Source organism: Dermochelys coriacea, chromosome 15 (genome assembly GCF_009764565.3).
Source record: "Dermochelys coriacea isolate rDerCor1 chromosome 15, rDerCor1.pri.v4, whole genome shotgun sequence".
In the NCBI taxonomy this organism is placed as follows: domain Eukaryota; kingdom Metazoa; phylum Chordata; order Testudines; family Dermochelyidae; genus Dermochelys; species Dermochelys coriacea.
Genome location: NC_050082.1, coordinates 2,343,647 through 2,361,834, shown reverse-complemented (window position 1 = coordinate 2,361,834; position 18,188 = coordinate 2,343,647). Strand labels below are relative to the sequence as shown.

The following is an 18,188-nucleotide window of genomic DNA, read 5'->3' as shown; positions in this document are numbered from 1 at the left end:
GAGAGCTGATGGGCAGAGAGATTAAGTGACTTGCCCAAGGGATCTATGGCAAAGCCAGAAACCAAATCCAGATCCAGAGCTAGCCACAAGACCACACTTCTTCACTCTGGATCCTTCACACATTGAATTTCCATCCCCATGGTGCTTTTCCAATTGGTCTTGTTCCTAATTGGAAGAAAGTAAAAAATGCACAATTTCTCTCAGAATGGGACATTTCTGAAAAATTCCAGGCTGCAAAGCTGGTTTCCAGTGGCCCAGCCATCGCCATGGCTGGCTTGCTGGGCAGAGAGAGCCGGCCTGCCAGGGAGCCAGCCACCCTCATCCCAGGGGAACTGAGAAGGCAGGCAGCCTGCCTACCTGCCAGACAGGCCATGCACGGAGCTGGCTAGCTCATGGAGTCTGTGATCCTTAGGAGCCGGGTGGTTTGGACAGCCTAGGGAGTTCCCACAGAAAATTCAGTTCTGTCAACTGATCTGCCAGGAAATCTTCAATCAGCTCTGTGCCTTGCTGATGCCAGGCAGTTTTCGGCATCTGTTTGAATCTATGTCTACTGGAAGTACCAAGTATTGTTCTATCATTACCATAGTTGGGGTTGGTCCTGCTTTGAGCAGGGGGTTGGACTAGGTGACCTCCTGAGGTCCCTTCCAACCCTGATATTCTGTGATTCTATGATTGCTTGATGTGTTGTGAGAGAGCTTGAAGCATTGGGCGGGCACCTGCAAGTAATACTTTATAAAGCCAAATCATTCAGGCAGTACCTATGATCTATCTATCTTTGCTGTTGATACATGTGTATCTGTTTAAGGTGTAAGGCACCATGTCTGTAGATGTCAGATATATCTATACATAAATGGGTCAGTCCAAAGCACATTGATGGGTGTCAAATTGGGCTAATACAGAGCTGTGCTGTCTGGGAGGAACAGGGGTGAAGGATTTGGGGGTGATTGGCTCTGGGGAGGTAATTCTCTGCAGTGGTCTTACAACATATGGGCATATAACACAGGAATTGCCATACTGGATCAGTCCAGGAGTCCACATAGGCCAGCACCCTGTCTCTACCTGACAAGCACCAGCTGATTCAGAGGAAAGGTACAAGGAACCCCCTACTGGACAATTATGGAATAACCCTTCTCAGAGGGAAAGTTTCTTCCTGACCCCACCTGTTTGTGGTTGGCTCATGCCCTGAAGCATGAGAGTTTGTATCCTTTCTAACAACAAAAGTTTTATCCCCTCTCATGTAACTGGAGATGTCCTCATTAGCCATAGAAATATCCAATCCTTTTCTGAATCCTACTAAGCTCTTGGCCTCAACAACATCTTGTGGCAATGAGTTCTCCAGGTCAGTTAGATGTTGTGTAACATGTCGTTCCAGGTATTAGCTGTAAACTGGAGTTCTTGTGTATCAGTTAGGTTATATTCCTGTAGAAGCTCAGAGTAAATGAATGGATGTTTTATTTCTGTTAAGGATATGTGTTCTTGTTGTGGTTTTGATCCTTGTGCAGAGGCCAGTATCTGGACAGGCTCTGCAATAGATGTATTGTGATACAGCAGGGCCAGAGGGCAGCAGGAGAGTAATAGACGGGAGGTATATGAACCCAGGATCATCAGAGCCTTAGTCCCTGTGGACTAAGGAGAGGTTACTACAGGTTAATTAGAGCACCTGGAGCCAATTAAGCCCCCCCCCCCCCCAATAAAAACCCCTGGTTTGGTCACACAGGAGGAGGGAAGGAAAGCTGAGTGTAGTCTGGAGGTGTACTGGTCTTGACTAGAGAATCAGAGTACCAAGGGAAGGGAGACCCTGCCAAGCAGGGCAAAAGGATTCCCCCAGTCCAGAGGACTGAGAGAAACCCTGCCGAAGGGGAAAGAGGGTAAGAAGCCTATGAAGCTGAAGGAACTAGGACTGGAGCGGACATGAGTCCCTTCCCTGCTCCCTTTCTCTCCCCCTCCAGGGCACTAGTGGAGCCCAAGAATAGGGGCAGGGGCCGCACCCTGACCCACTGCACCAAGGAAAAACGTGGAACCCACCACAACAGCATTGGCCATTTGCCACACATGGTGTGAGAAGTGTGATTTACCATGTTGTGGACTTAATCCAGGGTGCACCAACCCCACAACCTTGTCCCCAAGATGACGGCACAGTCAAGGCGCCGGTGCAAGCCACAGCAACCCAACAGGAGGCTACCTGGGTCCAGGCAGCCACCCAACAGGAGGCGGGACAGCTGTAGCAGGAGACCAATTGCCTGCTGATGAGCCAGGCTGCCCAGGACTACGCCCTGTTGCAGGAAATGGTGAACCAGCTGAAGGTCCTCACAGAGCTGAGCCATGACCACGACGGGACGTGGACCATATGGGCCAGCATCTCTCTGCAGAAAATGACGTGGGAGGATGATGTGGAGGCATACCTCCTGGCCTTCAAGAGGGCAGCCCTGCGGGAGGCCTGGCCCCAAGATCAGTGGTCTGGCATCCTCGTCCCATTCCTGTGTGGGGAGGCCCAGAAGGCCTACTACAATCTGGCTGCGGACGCTGTGGCAGACTACCCCCAGCTGAAAGCAGAGATCCGGGACAGATCCCGGATGGATCCTAACCTAGTGAGGAGGGCTTTAAACTAGGTTCACCGGGGGAAGGAGACCAAAGCCCTGAGGTAAGTGTGGACGTGCGATACCAGGAGGAAGCACGAGCAGGAGAGCGTGAGAGAGGAGGGCTCCTGTCTCATTCTGAGAATGCAGGACAAACAGCATGTTACCTCAGGTGCCTATACACAAATGCAAGAAGCCTGGGAAACAAGCAGGGAGAACTGGAAGCCCTGGCACAGTCAAGGAATTATGATGTGACTGGAATAGAGAGACTTGGTGGGATAACTCACATGACTGGAGTACTGTCGTGGATGGATATAAACTGTTCAGGAAGGACAGGCAGGGCAGAAAAGGTGGGGGAGTTGCATTGTATATAAGGGAGCAATATGACTGCTCAGAGCTCCAGTATGAAACTGCAGAAAAACCTGAGTGTCTCTGGATTAAGTTTAGAAGTGTGAGCAACAAGGGTGATGTTGTGGTGGGAGCCTGCTATAGACCACCGGACCAGGAGGATGAGGCTTTCTTCCAGCAACCCACGGAAGTTACTAGATCGCAGGCCCTGGTTCTCATGGGAGACTTCAACCACCCTGATATCTGCTTGGAGAGCAATACAGCAGGGCACAGACAATCCAGGAAGTTTTTGGAAAGCGTAGGGACAATTTCCTGGTGCAAGTGCTGGAGGAACCAACTAGGGGCAGAGCTCTTCTTGACCTGCTGCTCACAAACCGGGAAGAATTAGTTGGGGAAGCAAAAGTGGATGAGAACCAGGGAGGCAGTGATCATGAGATGGTAGAGTTCAGGATCCTGACACAAGGAAGAAAGGAGAGCAGCAGAATACAGATCCTGGACTTCAGAAAAGCAGACTTTGACTCCCTCAGGGAACTGATGGGCAGGATCCCCTGGGAGAACAACATGAGGGGGAAAGGAGTCCAGGAGAACTGGCTGTATTTTAAAGAATCCTTATTGAGGTTGCAGGAACAAACCATCCCAATGTGTAGAAAGAATAGTAAATATGGCAGGTGACCAGCTTGGCTTAACAGTGAAATCCTTGATCTTAAAACACAAAAAAGAAGCTTACAAGAAGTGGAAGATTGGACAAATGACCAGGGAAGAGTATAAAAATATTATTCAGGCATGCAGGAGTGAAATCAGGAAGGCCAAATCACACTTGGAGGTGCAGCTAGCCAGAGATGTTCAGAGTAACCAGAAGGTTTCTTCAGGTATGTTAGCAACAAGAAGAAAGTCAAGGAAAGTGTGGGCCCCTTACTGAATGAGGGAGGCAACCTAGTGACAGAGGATGTGGAAAAAGCTAATGTACTCAATGCTTTTTTTGCCTCTGTCTTCACGAACAAGGTCAGCTCCCAGACTACTGCACTGGGCAGCACAGCATGGGGAGGAGGTGACCATCCCTCTGTGGAGAAAGAAGTGGTTCAGGACTATTCAGAAAAGCTGGACGAGGACAAGTCCATGGGGCCAGATGCGCTGCATCCAAGGGTGCTAAAGGAGTTGGCGGATGTGATTGCAGAGCCATTGGCCATTATCTTTGAAAACTCATGGCGATCGGGGGAGGTCCCGGACGACTGGAAAGAGGCTAATGTAGTACCCATCTTTAAAAAAGGGAAGGAGGAGGATCCAGGGAACTACAGGCCAGTCAGCCTCACCTCAGTCCCAGGAAAATCATGGAGCAGGTCCTCAAGGAATCAATTTTGAAGCATTTAGAGGAGATTAAAGTGATCAGGAACAGTCAGCATGGATTCAGCAAGGGCAAGTCATGCCTGACTAACCTAATTGCCTTCTATGATGAGATAACTGGCTCCATGGATGAAGGAAAAGCAGTGTACGTGTTGTTCCTTGACTTTAGCGAAGCTTTTGACACGGTCTCCCACAGTATTCTTGCCAGCAAGTTAAAGAAGTATGGGCTGGATGAATGGACTCTTAGGTGGTAGAAAGCTGGCTAGATTGGTGGTCTCAACGGGTAGTGATCAATGGCTCTATGTCTAGTTGGCAGCCAGTATCAAGTGGAGTGCCCCAAGGGTCCTCGGGCTGGTTTTGTTCAGTATCTTCATTAATGATCTGGAGGATGGTGTGGATGCACCCTCAGCAAGTTTGCAGGGGACACTAAACTGGGAGGAGAGGAAGATACGCTGGGTAGGGATAGGAGACAGAGGGACCTAGACAAATTAGATCAGTGGTTCCCAAATTTGTTCCGCCGCTTGTGCAGGGAAAGCCCCTGGTGGGCCAGGCCAGTTTGTTTACCTGCCACGTCCGCAGGTTTGGCCGATCGCGGCTCCAGGCCAATGGCAGCTGCTGGAAGCGGTGCAGGCCGAGGGACGTACCAGCCGCCGCTTCCCGCAGCTCCCATTGGCCTGGAGCAGCGAACTGCAGCCACTGGGAGCCGCGATCAGCCGAACCTGCGGACGCGGCAGGTAAACAAACCAGCCCAGCCCGCCAGGGGCTTTCCCTGCACAAGCGGCGGAACAAGTTTGGGAACCACTGACTTAGAGGATTGGGCCAAAAGAAATCTGATGAGGTTCAACAAGGACAAGTGCAGAGTCCTGCACTTAGGACGGAAGAATCCCATGCATCGCTACAGACTAGGGACCGAGTGGCTAGGCAGCAGTTCTGCAGAAAAGGACCGAGGGGTTACAGTGGATGAGACGCTGGATATGAGTCAATAGTGTGCCCTTGTTGCCAAGAAGGCTAACAGCATTTTGGGCTGTATAAGTAGGGGCATTGCCAGCAGATGGAGGGACGTGATTGTTCCCCTCTATTGGACATTGGTGAGCTCATCTGGAGTACTGTGTCCAGTTTTGGGCCCCACACTAAAAGAAGGATGTGAAAAAATTGGAAAGCGTCCAGCGGAGGGCAACAAAAATGATTAGGGGGCTGGGGCACATGACTTATGAGGTGAGGCTGAGGGAACTGGGATTGTTTAGTCTGCAGAAAAGAATGAGGGGGGATTTGATAGCAGCCTTCAACTACCTGTAGGGGGGTTCCAAAGAGGATGGATCTAGACTGTTCTCAGTAGTAACAGATGACAGAACAAGGAGTAATGGTCTCAACTTGCAGTGGGGTGGTTTAGGTTGGATATTTGGAAAAATTTTCACTAGGAAGGTAGTGAAGCACTGGAATGGGTTACCTAGGAAGGTGTTGGAATATCCTTTCTTGGAGGTTTTTAAGGTCAGGCTTGACAAAGCCCTGGCTGGCATGATTTAGTTTGGGATTGGTCCTGCTTTGAGCATTGGGTTGGACTAGATGACCTCCTGAGGGCCCTTCCAACCCTGATATTCTATGATTCTAACAACGGCGTTGCGAACCCAGATGTTCCCATGAATGGCGGTATAGTTAGGACAAGGCACCATGGGTTACAACAGTTTGACCTAATCCACCTGAGCTGGAAATGGCTACGCCCTGAGGCCCTAGATTATCAAGAACTCCAGGAGAGCCGTAACGAGAAGGAAGGGCACCCAGGAACGGCCTGAGGCCCTGAAGGGACCTGGGGACTTTGGGGGAGTGGGCTGGGGTGCGCTGAATAGCCCAAGGCAGAGGGCAACAATTGAGGTACGGTATAGCAGCCCAGTGCCCCAACAGGGAGGAGCCCATGCAGTGCAATCTGGGGGATCACAGGACGCGATGTGGCCTAATCAGTTTGGTGGGGGTTACAATGACCCCACATGTGTACACCAGGTCGGTAAAAATGAATGCCATTGAGACCACAGCTTTGGTGGATTCTGGGAGTGCTCTCACACTGGTCTCAGGGAAGTTAGTAGGGCAAGGCCAACTGACCTATGTGTCCATGGCACCAAAAATTTCTACCCCACGATCCTAGTGCGAATTGAGATCCAGGGGAATACTACCAGGTGATCACAGGGGTGATCTCCAGATTCTCCTACCAGTCCTAATCAGTAGGGACTTCACAGGGTTTGAGAAGCTACTCCCACAAATAGAGCTGGGAAGGGTAGCAACCCCCGGACTGAGATCAAGGCACCCACAAATAGCCCTGCCCCAATTTTTGCCAGAGTTGTCCCAGAATTATTTTCATACCCCAGGAAGCCCTGGAAATCTAGGTGGGAAAGGAGGGTAGATAAAAGGTTAGGAAACAGGATTTTGAAAGGGAACCAGAAAGCCACCTTGGTTGGTAGGTATGACAAATGAAGGGGAGAGGAGTAGCTCCCTTTTATGGATAACCAGCCAGCCAGTTAGCTATAAATTCCCTGTTATTAGCTGTCCTCTACTTGCTTTACCTGTAAAGGGTTAAAAAGTCCATAGGTAAAAGGGAAGGAGTGGGCACCTGACCAAAAGAGCCAATGGGAAGGCTAGAACTTTTTAAACTTGGGAAAAAAAACTTCCCCTTTGTCTGTCTGTGTTGTTATCCTGGAGACCAGGGACAGGGTTGGAGCTATGCTGTAAAAGCTTGGGCCAGGTATGAAAATAATCAGATCATACCTAGAAACTCCTCATTTGAAACCCCAGAGATGTAAGTAGATCAGGAATGTCTAGGGAGTTGCAATGAAGTTTCTCTCTTTTATTTCGTTATGGCTTGTGGATTCCTCTGTGCTAACCTCAGGTGCTTTTGTTTTGCTTGTAACCTTTAAGCTGGACCTCAAGAAAGCTATTCTTGATGCTTAATCCTTGTAATTGTTTTTTTTAACCTAGCAAAAAGCCTAAATTCCAGATGTATTTTTTTTGTTTTTAATAAAATTTACCTTTTTAAGAACAGAATTGGATTTTGTGTCCTAAGAGGTTTGTGTACATGTTATTTAATTAGCTGGTGGCAACAGCTGATTTCCTTTGTTTTCTTTCTCAGCTCTTCCCAGAGGGGGGTGAAAGGGCTTGAGGGTGCCCCACAGAAAGGAATCCCCAAATGCGCCTTCCTGGTTTCTCAAAGGGGTTTTGCACTTAGGTGGTGGCTGCATCTACCCAGCCAAGGTCAGAGAAAAGCTGTAACCTTGGGAGTTTAATACAAGCCTGGAGTAGCCAGTATTAATTTTTAGAATCCTTGCGGGCCTCCACCTTCTACACTTGAAGTGCCAGAGTGGAGAACCAGCCTTGACAGTAGCTGTCCGGGAGGCCAGGAGACAGCTCAGACCAGTGAGGACCTGGAGGCAGTCCCCAGCACCAGTAGGAGCAACTCGGGGATGGAGTTGAAACTGACCCCACAAAATTAGGCCAGATTGGCCCCGTATGCAAGAATTTCGGACAGGACCAAGCCTATGACCCGTTATATGCAATCATGAGGGAGGAGGTAGTGGAGGTAAACGGCGTGCCTGTAGAGGGGAAAACCAAAGGCCCAGGGCCATACTATGTGGTCAGATGTGATCTATTGTACCGACTAGCACAAATACAGGGGGAGGAAGTAGAGCAGCTCTTAGTACCACGGAAGCACACAAGAGCTGAGTTAGAGCTATCTCACAGCCATGTCTTCAGGGGACATCTAGGAGTAGATAAGACCCAAGACAGAATCCTCAGGAGGTTTTACTGGCTGGGAGTATGAGCGGAAGTCCAGTGTTATTGTGCCTCCTGCCCAGGATGACAGTTACACAGCCCCTGACTTCATTTACAGGCCCCGTGGGAGCCCTTGCCTGTTACTGATGTCCCTTTTGAAAGGATAGCCATGGACCTAGTGGACCCGCTAGAAAGATCAGCCCGGGACTCCAAAGCAAACTTGTCAACCATTACATGCCACACAGTACCCGGAAGCCATTCCCCTAAGAAGCCCCAAGTCCAAGGCAATGGCAAAAGAACTGCTCCAGGTTTTTGCTAGAGTGGACATCCCTAAAGAAATCTTGACCGACCAAGGAACTCCCTTTATGCTGAAATTAATGAGGGACTTATGTACCCTGCTCCACATCCAAGCCTTGCAGACCTCAGTCTACCATCCTTAAACGGATGGCCTGGTTGAGCGATTTAATCGTACCCTCAAAAGCATGATCTGGAAGGTGGTGGTCCAAAGTGGAAAAGACTGGGATACCCTTCTACCGTACCTGATGTTTGTGATACGGAAGGTCCCCCAGGCATCAACAGGATTCTCGCTCTTCGAGCTACTCTAAGGACACCACCCGGGCAGCATATTAGATATCGTCAAGGAGGATTGGGAAGAACGTCATTGAGCACGTGGCTCAGATGAGAGGGTGAATAGCCCGGGTGACCCCCATAGTACGAGGGCAGTTGGAGAAAGCACAAGAAGTCCAGCAGACTTACTACAACCACCAGGCGAAAACACAGAGATTTCAGCCAGGAGAACAGGTTCTGGTGCTGGTACCGACAACAGAAAGCAAGCTCCTAGCCAGCTGGCATGGGCCATATGAGATAGTGGAAGCCATTGGGGAGGTGGACTACAAGGTAAAGCAACCGGACCACTGAAGGCCAGAGCAGATCTACCACATTCACTTACTGAAGCCCTAGTGCAACCAGGAGACGTGCCCGGTCACCCAGGAAGCTCCACCCCAGGCAGATTGCCCACAAGGACAGGTGAGGTATCCCCTGAATTAACCCCGACACAATGAAAAGAGGTCATTGATATGATCCAGCGGAATCAAGACATGTTCTCCGTGCAGCCAGGCTGTACAACAGTGGTCCATATCATCACCTATCCCGGAGCAAGGGTAACAATAAAACCATACCAAATACTGGAGGCCAAAAGGGAAGAAATTAGGACGGAGGTGAGGAGGATGCTGGAACCCAGGGTTATTGAAGAATCCCATAGCCACTGGTCTAGCCCTATTGTCCTAGTCCCCAAGCCTGATGGCACCCTGAGGTTTCATAATGACTTCCGAAAGTTGAACAAAATATGTCAATTCGACGCCTACCCAATATCACGCATTGATGAGCTAGTTGATCAGTTAGGCAAGGCCTGATACTTGACCTCCTTGGACTTGAGCAAAGGCTATTGGCAAATCCCCCTGGCTGAGGATGCCAAGGAGAAGACTGTCTTCTCTCCACCCAATGGCCTGTTCCAATACACCATTCTCCCTTTCGGACTCCATGGGGCCCCCGCAATGTTCCAACGACTTATGGACAAATTACTACAACCCCAGGCCAAGGATGCCACCGCTTATTTAGATGATGTAGTCATCTATAGCCCTGACTGGGAGATGCACCTAGGAAAGTAGAAGTTGTACTAGATGCCCTTAGACAGGCTGGCCTCACGGCCAACCCTCCCAAGTTGGGCTAGCTGAGGCCAGATACCTCGGGTATGTAGTAGGAAAGGGCTTGGTGAAACCCCAACGGAACAAAGTAGAGGCAATACAGGGTTGGTCCCGACCAGTCAGCAAAAAGCAAGTCAGAGCATTTTAGGGATAGTGGGGTACTATTGCAGGTTCATCCCTCACTTCGCCACAAGGGCCTGGCCGCTGACAGACCTGATAAAAGCTTGGGGTCCAGAGATAGTAAAGTGGACCAATGCAGGAGAAGCAGCATTCACAAACTTAAGGATGGCCCTTTGCAGTCATCCAGTGCTCATAGCCCCAGACTTCGAGAAGGAATTCATCCTGCAGATGGATGTCTCGGAGGTAGGGCTAGGGACCATCCTCTCGCAGATGGTCAGGGAGGAGGAGCTACCGATCCTGTACTTCAGCCGGAAACTCCTTCCCAGGGAGCAATGGTACGCCGTCGTCTCAAAGGAATGTCTGGCAGTTAAATGGGCCATGGAGACTCTCTGATACTACCTACCGAGGCGGCGGGTCACCCTCGTGACAGACCACACCCCATTCCAGTAGATGCACAGAAACAAGGAGAATGCGAGAGTGCTTTGATGGTCCCTCCCACTTTGGGAACAGCACAGAGCTGGAAGCCATCACAGCAACACTATCGGCCTGTCTCAACAGCACTGCTTCTCATCCCAAATGGCCCAACCCCATGGTGTTGAGCGGGGCAGGTGAGGGGGTGAAGAATATGTAATGCAGCAGGGCCTGAGGCCAGCAGAAGAGTAATAGATGGGAGGTATATAAACCCAGGATCATCAGAGCCTTATTCCCTGTGGACTAAGGAGAGGTTACTACAGGTTAATTAGAGCACCTGGAGACAATTAACACCCCCTCCCCCAGTCAGACAGAGGAGGGGAAGGAGAGCTGACTGAGATTGGAGGTGTACTGGTGCTGACCAGGGGAAGGTAGACCCTGCCCAAGCAGGGTAGTGGGACTCCCCCAGCCCAGAGGATTGAGAGAAACCCAGCCCAAGGGCAAAGAAGGTAAGAAGCCTGTGAAGCTGAAGGGGCTGGGACAAGAGTAGGGGGCGGACCTGGGTCCCTTCCCTACTCCCTTTCTCTCCCCATCCAGGGCACTAGTGGAGCCCAAGAATAGGGGCAGGGGCAGCGCCCTGACCCATCACACCAAGGAAAAACGTGGGACCCACCACAATAGCATTGTCCATTTGCCACAGTATGTAAATAACAACAACCACTTTGTACATTGACTTATTGCAGCAGTGCCTGGGAGCCCCATGTGCTAGGTGCTGTACAAAAGCTGGTGTGAACAAATCTATAGACTAATGGCATCCCACAAGTCTGCCCTGCACAAGCAGTGGGAGGCTAATTGTGGAGAGCGTCGTGTGGGCTCCCTACAAAGTTTCCAATGTTAGAAGATATGCAAGAGAGGTTGTTGAAAGTCAGGGCACAGACATGGGACAATCTAACATGCCCCCTAAGAGCCATGTGATGTAAATCAGATGAACGCTGCCTGCCATGCCACCATGTTCTGGGTACATCCAGCTGAAATGCACCTGCTTTGCAGATGCAAAGAAAATTAGAAAGTTACAGATGCACCAAGCTTCGAACCCACCCACTCTGCTCCCTAATGTTTCAGCTAAAGCCAGGTATAATGCATGCAGCCTGGGAGCACCCACCAACAACAAGGTCACCGGCCATTCTGGATCCATCTGTGCCCAAGGTACCCACTGTGCTGCTGGGCACTAGCCATGTAGTCCTGCGTGCCAGGGCCATCCTAGTGGAAAACATCTATAGTGATAGGTAGGCGCAGGTGGAAGGCATCAGCTGTGCTGGCCAGCAGACTGGGCACCTAGGCAGAATGCACCCTCCGCACTGACGAGAACACGTAGGGCTGTGTGACGCGGGGCTCTACTCACCGCAGGCGGTGCCTCCTCCTGGCCATTCTGGGGATTAGCTCTATGTGGTCAATGCCCCTTCCTGTGGTTGCACTCCATCTCCTCATCTTTGTCTCCAGCCCCTCTCTCACACCAGGAGCTCTTGATGACTCAGCCTTCCCGGCTGGTCACTGCATGGGTTCCCCTTCAGGGGTGTCTTTCAAAGTCTCTTCTGTCCACACAGCATCAGGTAGCCCTCACGCCCGCTGCCCTGACCCTGTCACTCCAACAGTGACTCAGGCAGTCTTCCTGTTCACTGCCCCCAAGCGGTACCACTCTGCAGTGACTGGTATGGGAACCCAGGCCTGCCCTCTACGCTGGGTGCCAGTCCAGGGCCATTGTGAACAATTGAGGTGAGCATCTCACCACTGTACTGCTCTTACCCCGGCTCCCTCCTACTGGGCAGCTTCTCCCCTACCTCAGGGAGGGGGACTGCAGCCTTCCTCCCTGCTGCACTGTTCCTAGCCTCCAGGCTTTGGAGAAGCCATGCCTGTTCCCTCACAGGGGAGCCTTCTTCTAATAAGCTTCTTCCAGCTTAATTCTGCCCTTTTTGCAGCCTAATTGGCTTATTGGGCCCACATGGCCTAATTCAGCCCTCTCAGGGCCAGTGTGGGGAGGATGCCCCATCACGGGCTGGCAATAGCAAGCTGCCCATGCAGCAAGGGAGCCGCAGTGAGAGGAGGGTAGGCGGGCTGGAGGAGAGGGGGCTATAAGGATTGATCTCATCAATACAGCCACCCGCTAGTGACATCTCTAACGCCCAGTCCCCTCCCGGTCAGAGCTCTGCACAGAGCTGCAATGGAACAGCAAACCACACGTCACACAGAAACCACAAAGAGCACAAGCCCAGTGCACAGAGCTAGTGTCCCCACTCTCTGTAACCTCAGCCATGGCACAGAGAGTACAGCGAGCAGGGGACCCTTCCTGCCCCCACTGAAACAGAGCACCCTGGAGCCAGGGGCCTGCAGGTGTCATTGGCTAAGGAACCTTTTGTGGGAGTCTGGAGACAGGAATTCAGCTGATGCGCACATCTCTGTATTTCACCCCTCCTTCCTGTCCATGCCAGGTACTGCTCCCCATGCCAGACACCACCACAAGCTGTCCTGCAGACAGTCCTTTCCCCCTCAACTCCAGCCTACCCTAAAAGAGAGCCCAAGTGTCCTAGGAAGGGAGTCCACACAGGCTATCTGCAGGCAGCAGATACCCCAGCTGTGCAGTGCTCACATACCCCAGCTGTGCAGTGCTCACATCCCCCACCCCACTCTGCCGTCTCTCCATGGCTTCCCGCTCTCAGGACAATTCCTTATTACAGACCCACATTCCCCTCCAGGTTATCCCCATGAAGAGCCAGCAGCAGAAGCATATTACATAGCATGTCCCATCTCCAATGCTCTTTCCAGTGGGTGGGTGTCATCATCCCCGTTCTATAGGGCTGGGGGAAACTGAGGCACGCAGCAAGGAAGGGACTTGCCCCAGGCCACACAGCAGGCTGGTGTCAGAGCCAGAAACAGTGCCCCTGGTTTTTGCTCCCCTGTCCCAGCCATCTCATCAGCCTCTGGTTTGGGGCAACGTCATCCATGTGGAAGGAACTGATTCCACCTCATTTTAAGGTCCCTGAGCAGATCCTGGGGATCTCCCTCATTTGGGGTTTTGGCCCACAGCAGGATCTGCATTTTGCTCTCTCCCTTCCATATATCTGAGCCCCTCTGTACACCCTTCCTTCTAATGCCCTTTCTCACCCCCCTGCAGGCTGGCCTCCCCCACACAGCACTTCCTCTCTCTGAAAACACTGCAAGCACCACGCCACAGTTAGGCCAGCAGGAAACACCAGAACTCAGAGCAGCCACCTCCCTCCACTCCCCATGGTCACTGGGGCCAACCTCCCACATGCCCAAGTGATGGAAGTCCTGGAGTGACATCTCTCCCCAAATCTCAGTCCCCACATGGCAGACAGAGTGTCTCATGGGATGCAGTGTTTGCATTCCTGGAATGTAGGGGAGGGGAGGGGTGGATGATTGGGGATCGAGAAGGGGGAACACCTCCCAGAGGCCTCGTGGGGAGAAGAGAGGAAACCAGCTCACATGAGACTTTCCTAGGGTGGCAATGAGAATTGTTAAATGCTCAGTGATGATGATGAGAAGCAGAACCAAGCCAGACAGACAGACAGGCATGGCGGACAGAGACAAGCAGACAGATATATACACCAATTGGATGGATGGCTGGATGCAATGTACACCAGCTGGATGGACGGACATACAGATATTGTCGGCAATGTTGTTGTAGTTGTTTTGGTCCCAAGATACTAGAGACACGCGGTGGGTAATATCTAAACAATCTGTCCCCCCCGCATTTGGCTGTGACACCCCGAGTTCTTTTCCCAGACCTGAGGAAGAGCTCTGTGGGGCTCGGAAGCTCGTTTCTCTTCCGGATAGTCATGGGTCCAGTAAAAGATGTGCTCTCCACCACCTGGCCTCGATAAACATTAGTTGTGGTTAATCCACATCTCTCTCGATTTGCACAAGTATGTATATTCCTTTTGGGCCGCTTGGCTGTTTCCAGAGCCACAGCTGAGGCTAGCACCAAGTGCACTCTGCTCTCCGGGCTGGATGGCGGCAGTGCCATGAGGGATCAGATCAGCCCCATGCCCATCTTTACCAGGCAAAGAGGCAGTGCGAATCCTACACCCAACCCAAGCAGAGATTGAGGATCTCGATGAGCCCTGAAGCCCAACCCCACTGGCAGCTTCCTATGTCACCCCAAGATCTTAGCACACCCATGGCCACCCCTCACCCCAGACACACCCCACAGACCCGCAGCGCCCCTCCCTACCTGTGTCCTGGCGGAATTGGTGCATGGACTGCAGGTCGATGATGTACGGAGCTAGCTGGGGATCCACCTGCCCCAGGACCACGCTGCCCCGGGCATCCTCCTTCAACACGTTCTCAATGTGGTGGCAGACAGCCGCTGTGTAGGGCCGCCAGCGCCCGTGCTCGTTCAGCCATTCCCACACCACCACGCGGGCCAGATTCTGCGGTGGGAAGCCCAGCCCATTCACCGAGATCAGCACCCCCGAGCTCGGCCGCAACATGGCGCCAGGTCAGCAGGCAGCAGCCTGAGCAGGGCAGACAGACGGGGAAGTCAGCAGGAGGGCATCCTCCCAGGCCCCTTGCCCTCTGGGAGTGGTTCTCTGGGCCTGACTGGCTCGACCTCTGGTTTCAGAGTCCTTCAGAAAGCAGCATGGATGAGGAACGAGCAGTATCCCTGCAACGTGCTGGTCCCCGGAGGAATGATCCCGGCTGCACAGAGTCTGTCTATTCTCTTAACTGCACATGGAGCCAGGCTGGAGTGAGCATCTTGGCCACACCCAATCCGTGGTGCTCTAAAGACCTGGTGCGGCTGGTGGGAGCAGAAGGAAAATGAGCCCTTGCTGCCCCTCTGTTCACATCCAAATAGGAGACCCCTGGGGAAATGCAGGGTCCCACCCTTGATTTTGTCCTGCGCTCCCCTCTTCCCTGCTCGACTGTGGTTACACTTGGCCCCTGATGCTCTCAGGCTTCTGCCTCCATAGCCCAGCTGCCCTGCTGAAGGCTCTTGACCTCAGCAGCATGAGTAATGAGGCTTCCGCAGAGCCCAGAACAGCCAGCCCAAGCCCAGCGTCTCGTCTCGGGAGTCTCCTGTCTCCAGGCCCTCGGGGAGGCTGTGCAGGGCCACACAATCCATGCCAGGGTGATCAGTCTCCAGCTGCTTCCCCCACACCCTTCCCCACACCCAATTCCAACAGACTGCCTCGGTCAGTCCCAAAAGGCCTCAGGCACCTGGCCCCGCCAGGCCTTCCTCTCCTCCCAGCTGGGCTGGTCAGATGGGATCACAGCTCCCTCCCCATGGGTCACAGCTGGGGCTCACTGCAGGTGACTCCTCTGAAACCTGTCCCTGAGGAGGGCATCCCCCCCTAGCCAGAATCACACATTCTGTGCCTGGGGGGGTGGCTCTGGTGTCTTTATTGGGGATAAGGGGAGCCCAGAAGGGAGGAGGGGGTAGGGTGGGGCTGCGTCTGGGGCTCACAAGCTGCTGCTGCAGAGGGGAAACCCCCTCCTCTCCTTCTTGCTTCCTGCTGCTCAGTCTCTGTCATGGATGGCTCCACAGCACCTGGCCAAGGCTCATCTCTGTAGCAAGGGGAGAAATTGGCCCGTCTGCTGCCGGAGGATAGGCGGGGGATGCAGCCTGAAAGGGGAGAGCATCAATCAGCGATGGGACTTTCTGTCTGGGAGAGCAGACTCCCATCCCCCGCCCCCTCTGTATTTCCAAGTCCCAGCCCAGGGACTGACCCCAGGCTCCTTCTCCCTGGGCTGTCTCCTTCCTCATCCATCCATCTAGCATATATGCCAGGCTGGCCTCCTATGAGAGCTTAGTGATCGCTCTTTGCTGGCTTTGTGATGACCAGAGCCCCATCTATGTCCATTTCACTCATCAGTGGAGAAATCCCATCGTCCAGAGACCCATCAGGGCCATCCAGCCCGTCCCTCCGATGAAGGATCATTCCTGATGCCTTATGTCCCTTTAAGGTGGAGGTGGGGGTGCAGGGATTGGTGTGATAAAGGAGAGGGATGCCGTTATAGGCTTAAAGAGCACTGCAGGCCCCTCACCCCTTCCTCGCCTGCTGGCAGGCACTGCAGTCCCCGAGGCTAGTGTGCCAAGCCACGGCACGGATTCTGCCGGAGTGTGGTTAAATGGGGTCTCCAGTGGATCCTCCCCTCCCCCCACCATTTAAACAAACACCACAGCCCCTCAGACAGCAAGCGCCTGGCTCATCTCCTGGGGTCAAACCTGCCTCCACCTGCCCCAGCCCAGCTCGAACTGACCGTCTTCACTGCAGGTGCAGCTCCGCCGCAGTGATTCAGCCACTCGCCCCTGCTCCTACATCTCCCCTGCCTCCCCGGCTTTGTCTGGGCTGCCTTCCCTGCTCGCCTCCCCACCACAAACGAGGTCACCGGCAAGGGCTGCCGTGCACACACACATGCGCACACACCCTGAGCATGCCAGCAACAGTGATTTGGGGCCCGGTGGGCACTTTCCACTCACACAAATGTGAGAGGAAGCAGCAGCCGATTCGGGTCCCTGGGACATTTTGACACCGAAGGGATCCCCAGACAAATACCCCACCCCAAGGATCAAAGCGGCAGGTCCCCAACACTCAGGGGGTTACAGCAGAGCCACCGAGTGAGCTGGGCAGCGCATGGCAGCATCTCGCCCAGCCCGGGAGCACACGAGTCCCAGGGCTGAGATGCCCTTTACCCGGGACAGGGAAGGTGGCTCCATTTTCTCCCCCTTTACAGCAAGGCTCTGGGCACAGCTATTGGGGTCCCTTAAACCTGCCCCCCCAAGCAGCCCCCACGAGGTCCCGACGGGACGTTTTCCCTGCAGCCTGGGCCCATCTGCCAGCCCAGCTCCCGTCGCCCCCTCCCCAACTCCCTGCTGCAAACCCAGCTCGCTGCCATGGCTGCGCGCTCTCCTGGCACCCCGCGGCGGCTCGCTCCCTCTCCCTCCTCGCCCCCTCTCGGGGATCCCTGTTCACCCACCTGGCTCCGGCTCCGGCTCCGGCTCCGGCTCAGCTCTACCGCTGCGGCCGCCGCCGCTCCGGGGCCGGACTGGAGGAGGAGGGGACCGGCTGCAGCAGCAAGAGGAGCGAGCGCAAACCCGGGGGCGCCCCGGCGCCCAGCCCTCGCCAAAACAACAAGCCGAGCCGCGGGAAGAGGCTGCGCACAGAGGATCCGGAGCATCCCTAACGGGAGCCCCGCCTGGCCGCCGCGCCGGGGCGAGGCTGGGGGGCTAGAGGCGGCCGACCGCCGTCCAGGACTACCTCCCTCGGGGGCCGGGGAGACGGAGGGGCAGGGATGGAAAGCGATGGGCGACCTCCCCAGGGGGAGCTGGCTGGGGGTCCCTCGGCCATGCGCCCGGGGGGAGAGCGCGCACAGCCTTCCCGGATTTGGGGAGGGAGGCGGGGTGTCTTTAAACCAGAGTTTCCCCTCTGCGGTTTTGGGCTGGCCCCGGGGATCCCTCCTGAATGCATGCCCTTCATCTCAGCACAGCAGGTACCATTGTCCGCATTTTACAGCAGAAGAAACTGAGGCACGGAGTGGGGGGGTGAGGACTCGCCCAAAAGACTCAGTGGCAGAGTTGGGAATAAAACTCAGATGTTCTGGCTCCCACTTTCTAATGCTGATTGTTAGTCCACACTGCCTCCATTGCCCACTGCACCCTATACCACGGTAGCAATTTAGGTTGGGCAGGGAGCCCAATGCACAAGGTTATATGGATCCAAGGGACCCCAGACCCCACCAATATTCTGGAAAGCAGGCCTAGCCCCACTAATATATGAGCCATGGATGCAAACAGAATTTTGCTAATTAGGGGGCCCAGCTTACCTGTCCAGCCACCTCAAATTTGAGTGGCATTACAACCTGGCACATGGGGTTGCAACACCAATCAAATTTGGCCTGGCTGCTCTTCTATCATGCC

At 53.6% G+C, this 18,188-nt stretch overlaps 1 protein-coding gene across 2 annotated transcripts in view; it reads right to left on the bottom strand.

The window, feature by feature from the left end:
• DTX1 (deltex E3 ubiquitin ligase 1) overlaps positions 1-17,657 on the bottom strand; it is a 114,086-nt gene extending 96,429 nt beyond the window's left edge. Inside the window, exons 1-2 of one of the 2 annotated variants that reach the window (XM_038373966.2) lie at positions 17,249-17,657; positions 14,502-15,893 (exon numbers count right to left, since the gene is read on the bottom strand). In XM_038373966.2, the coding sequence (XP_038229894.1) occupies positions 14,502-14,760 (259 nt within the window). In that variant the 5' untranslated portion in view covers positions 14,761-15,893; positions 17,249-17,657. Of the gene's footprint in view, positions 1-14,501; positions 15,894-16,531; positions 16,720-17,248 lie in introns of those variants that run through there. The other variant, XM_043498095.1, reaches the window with a different exon arrangement.
• Positions 17,658-18,188: the final 531 nt, after the last annotated feature.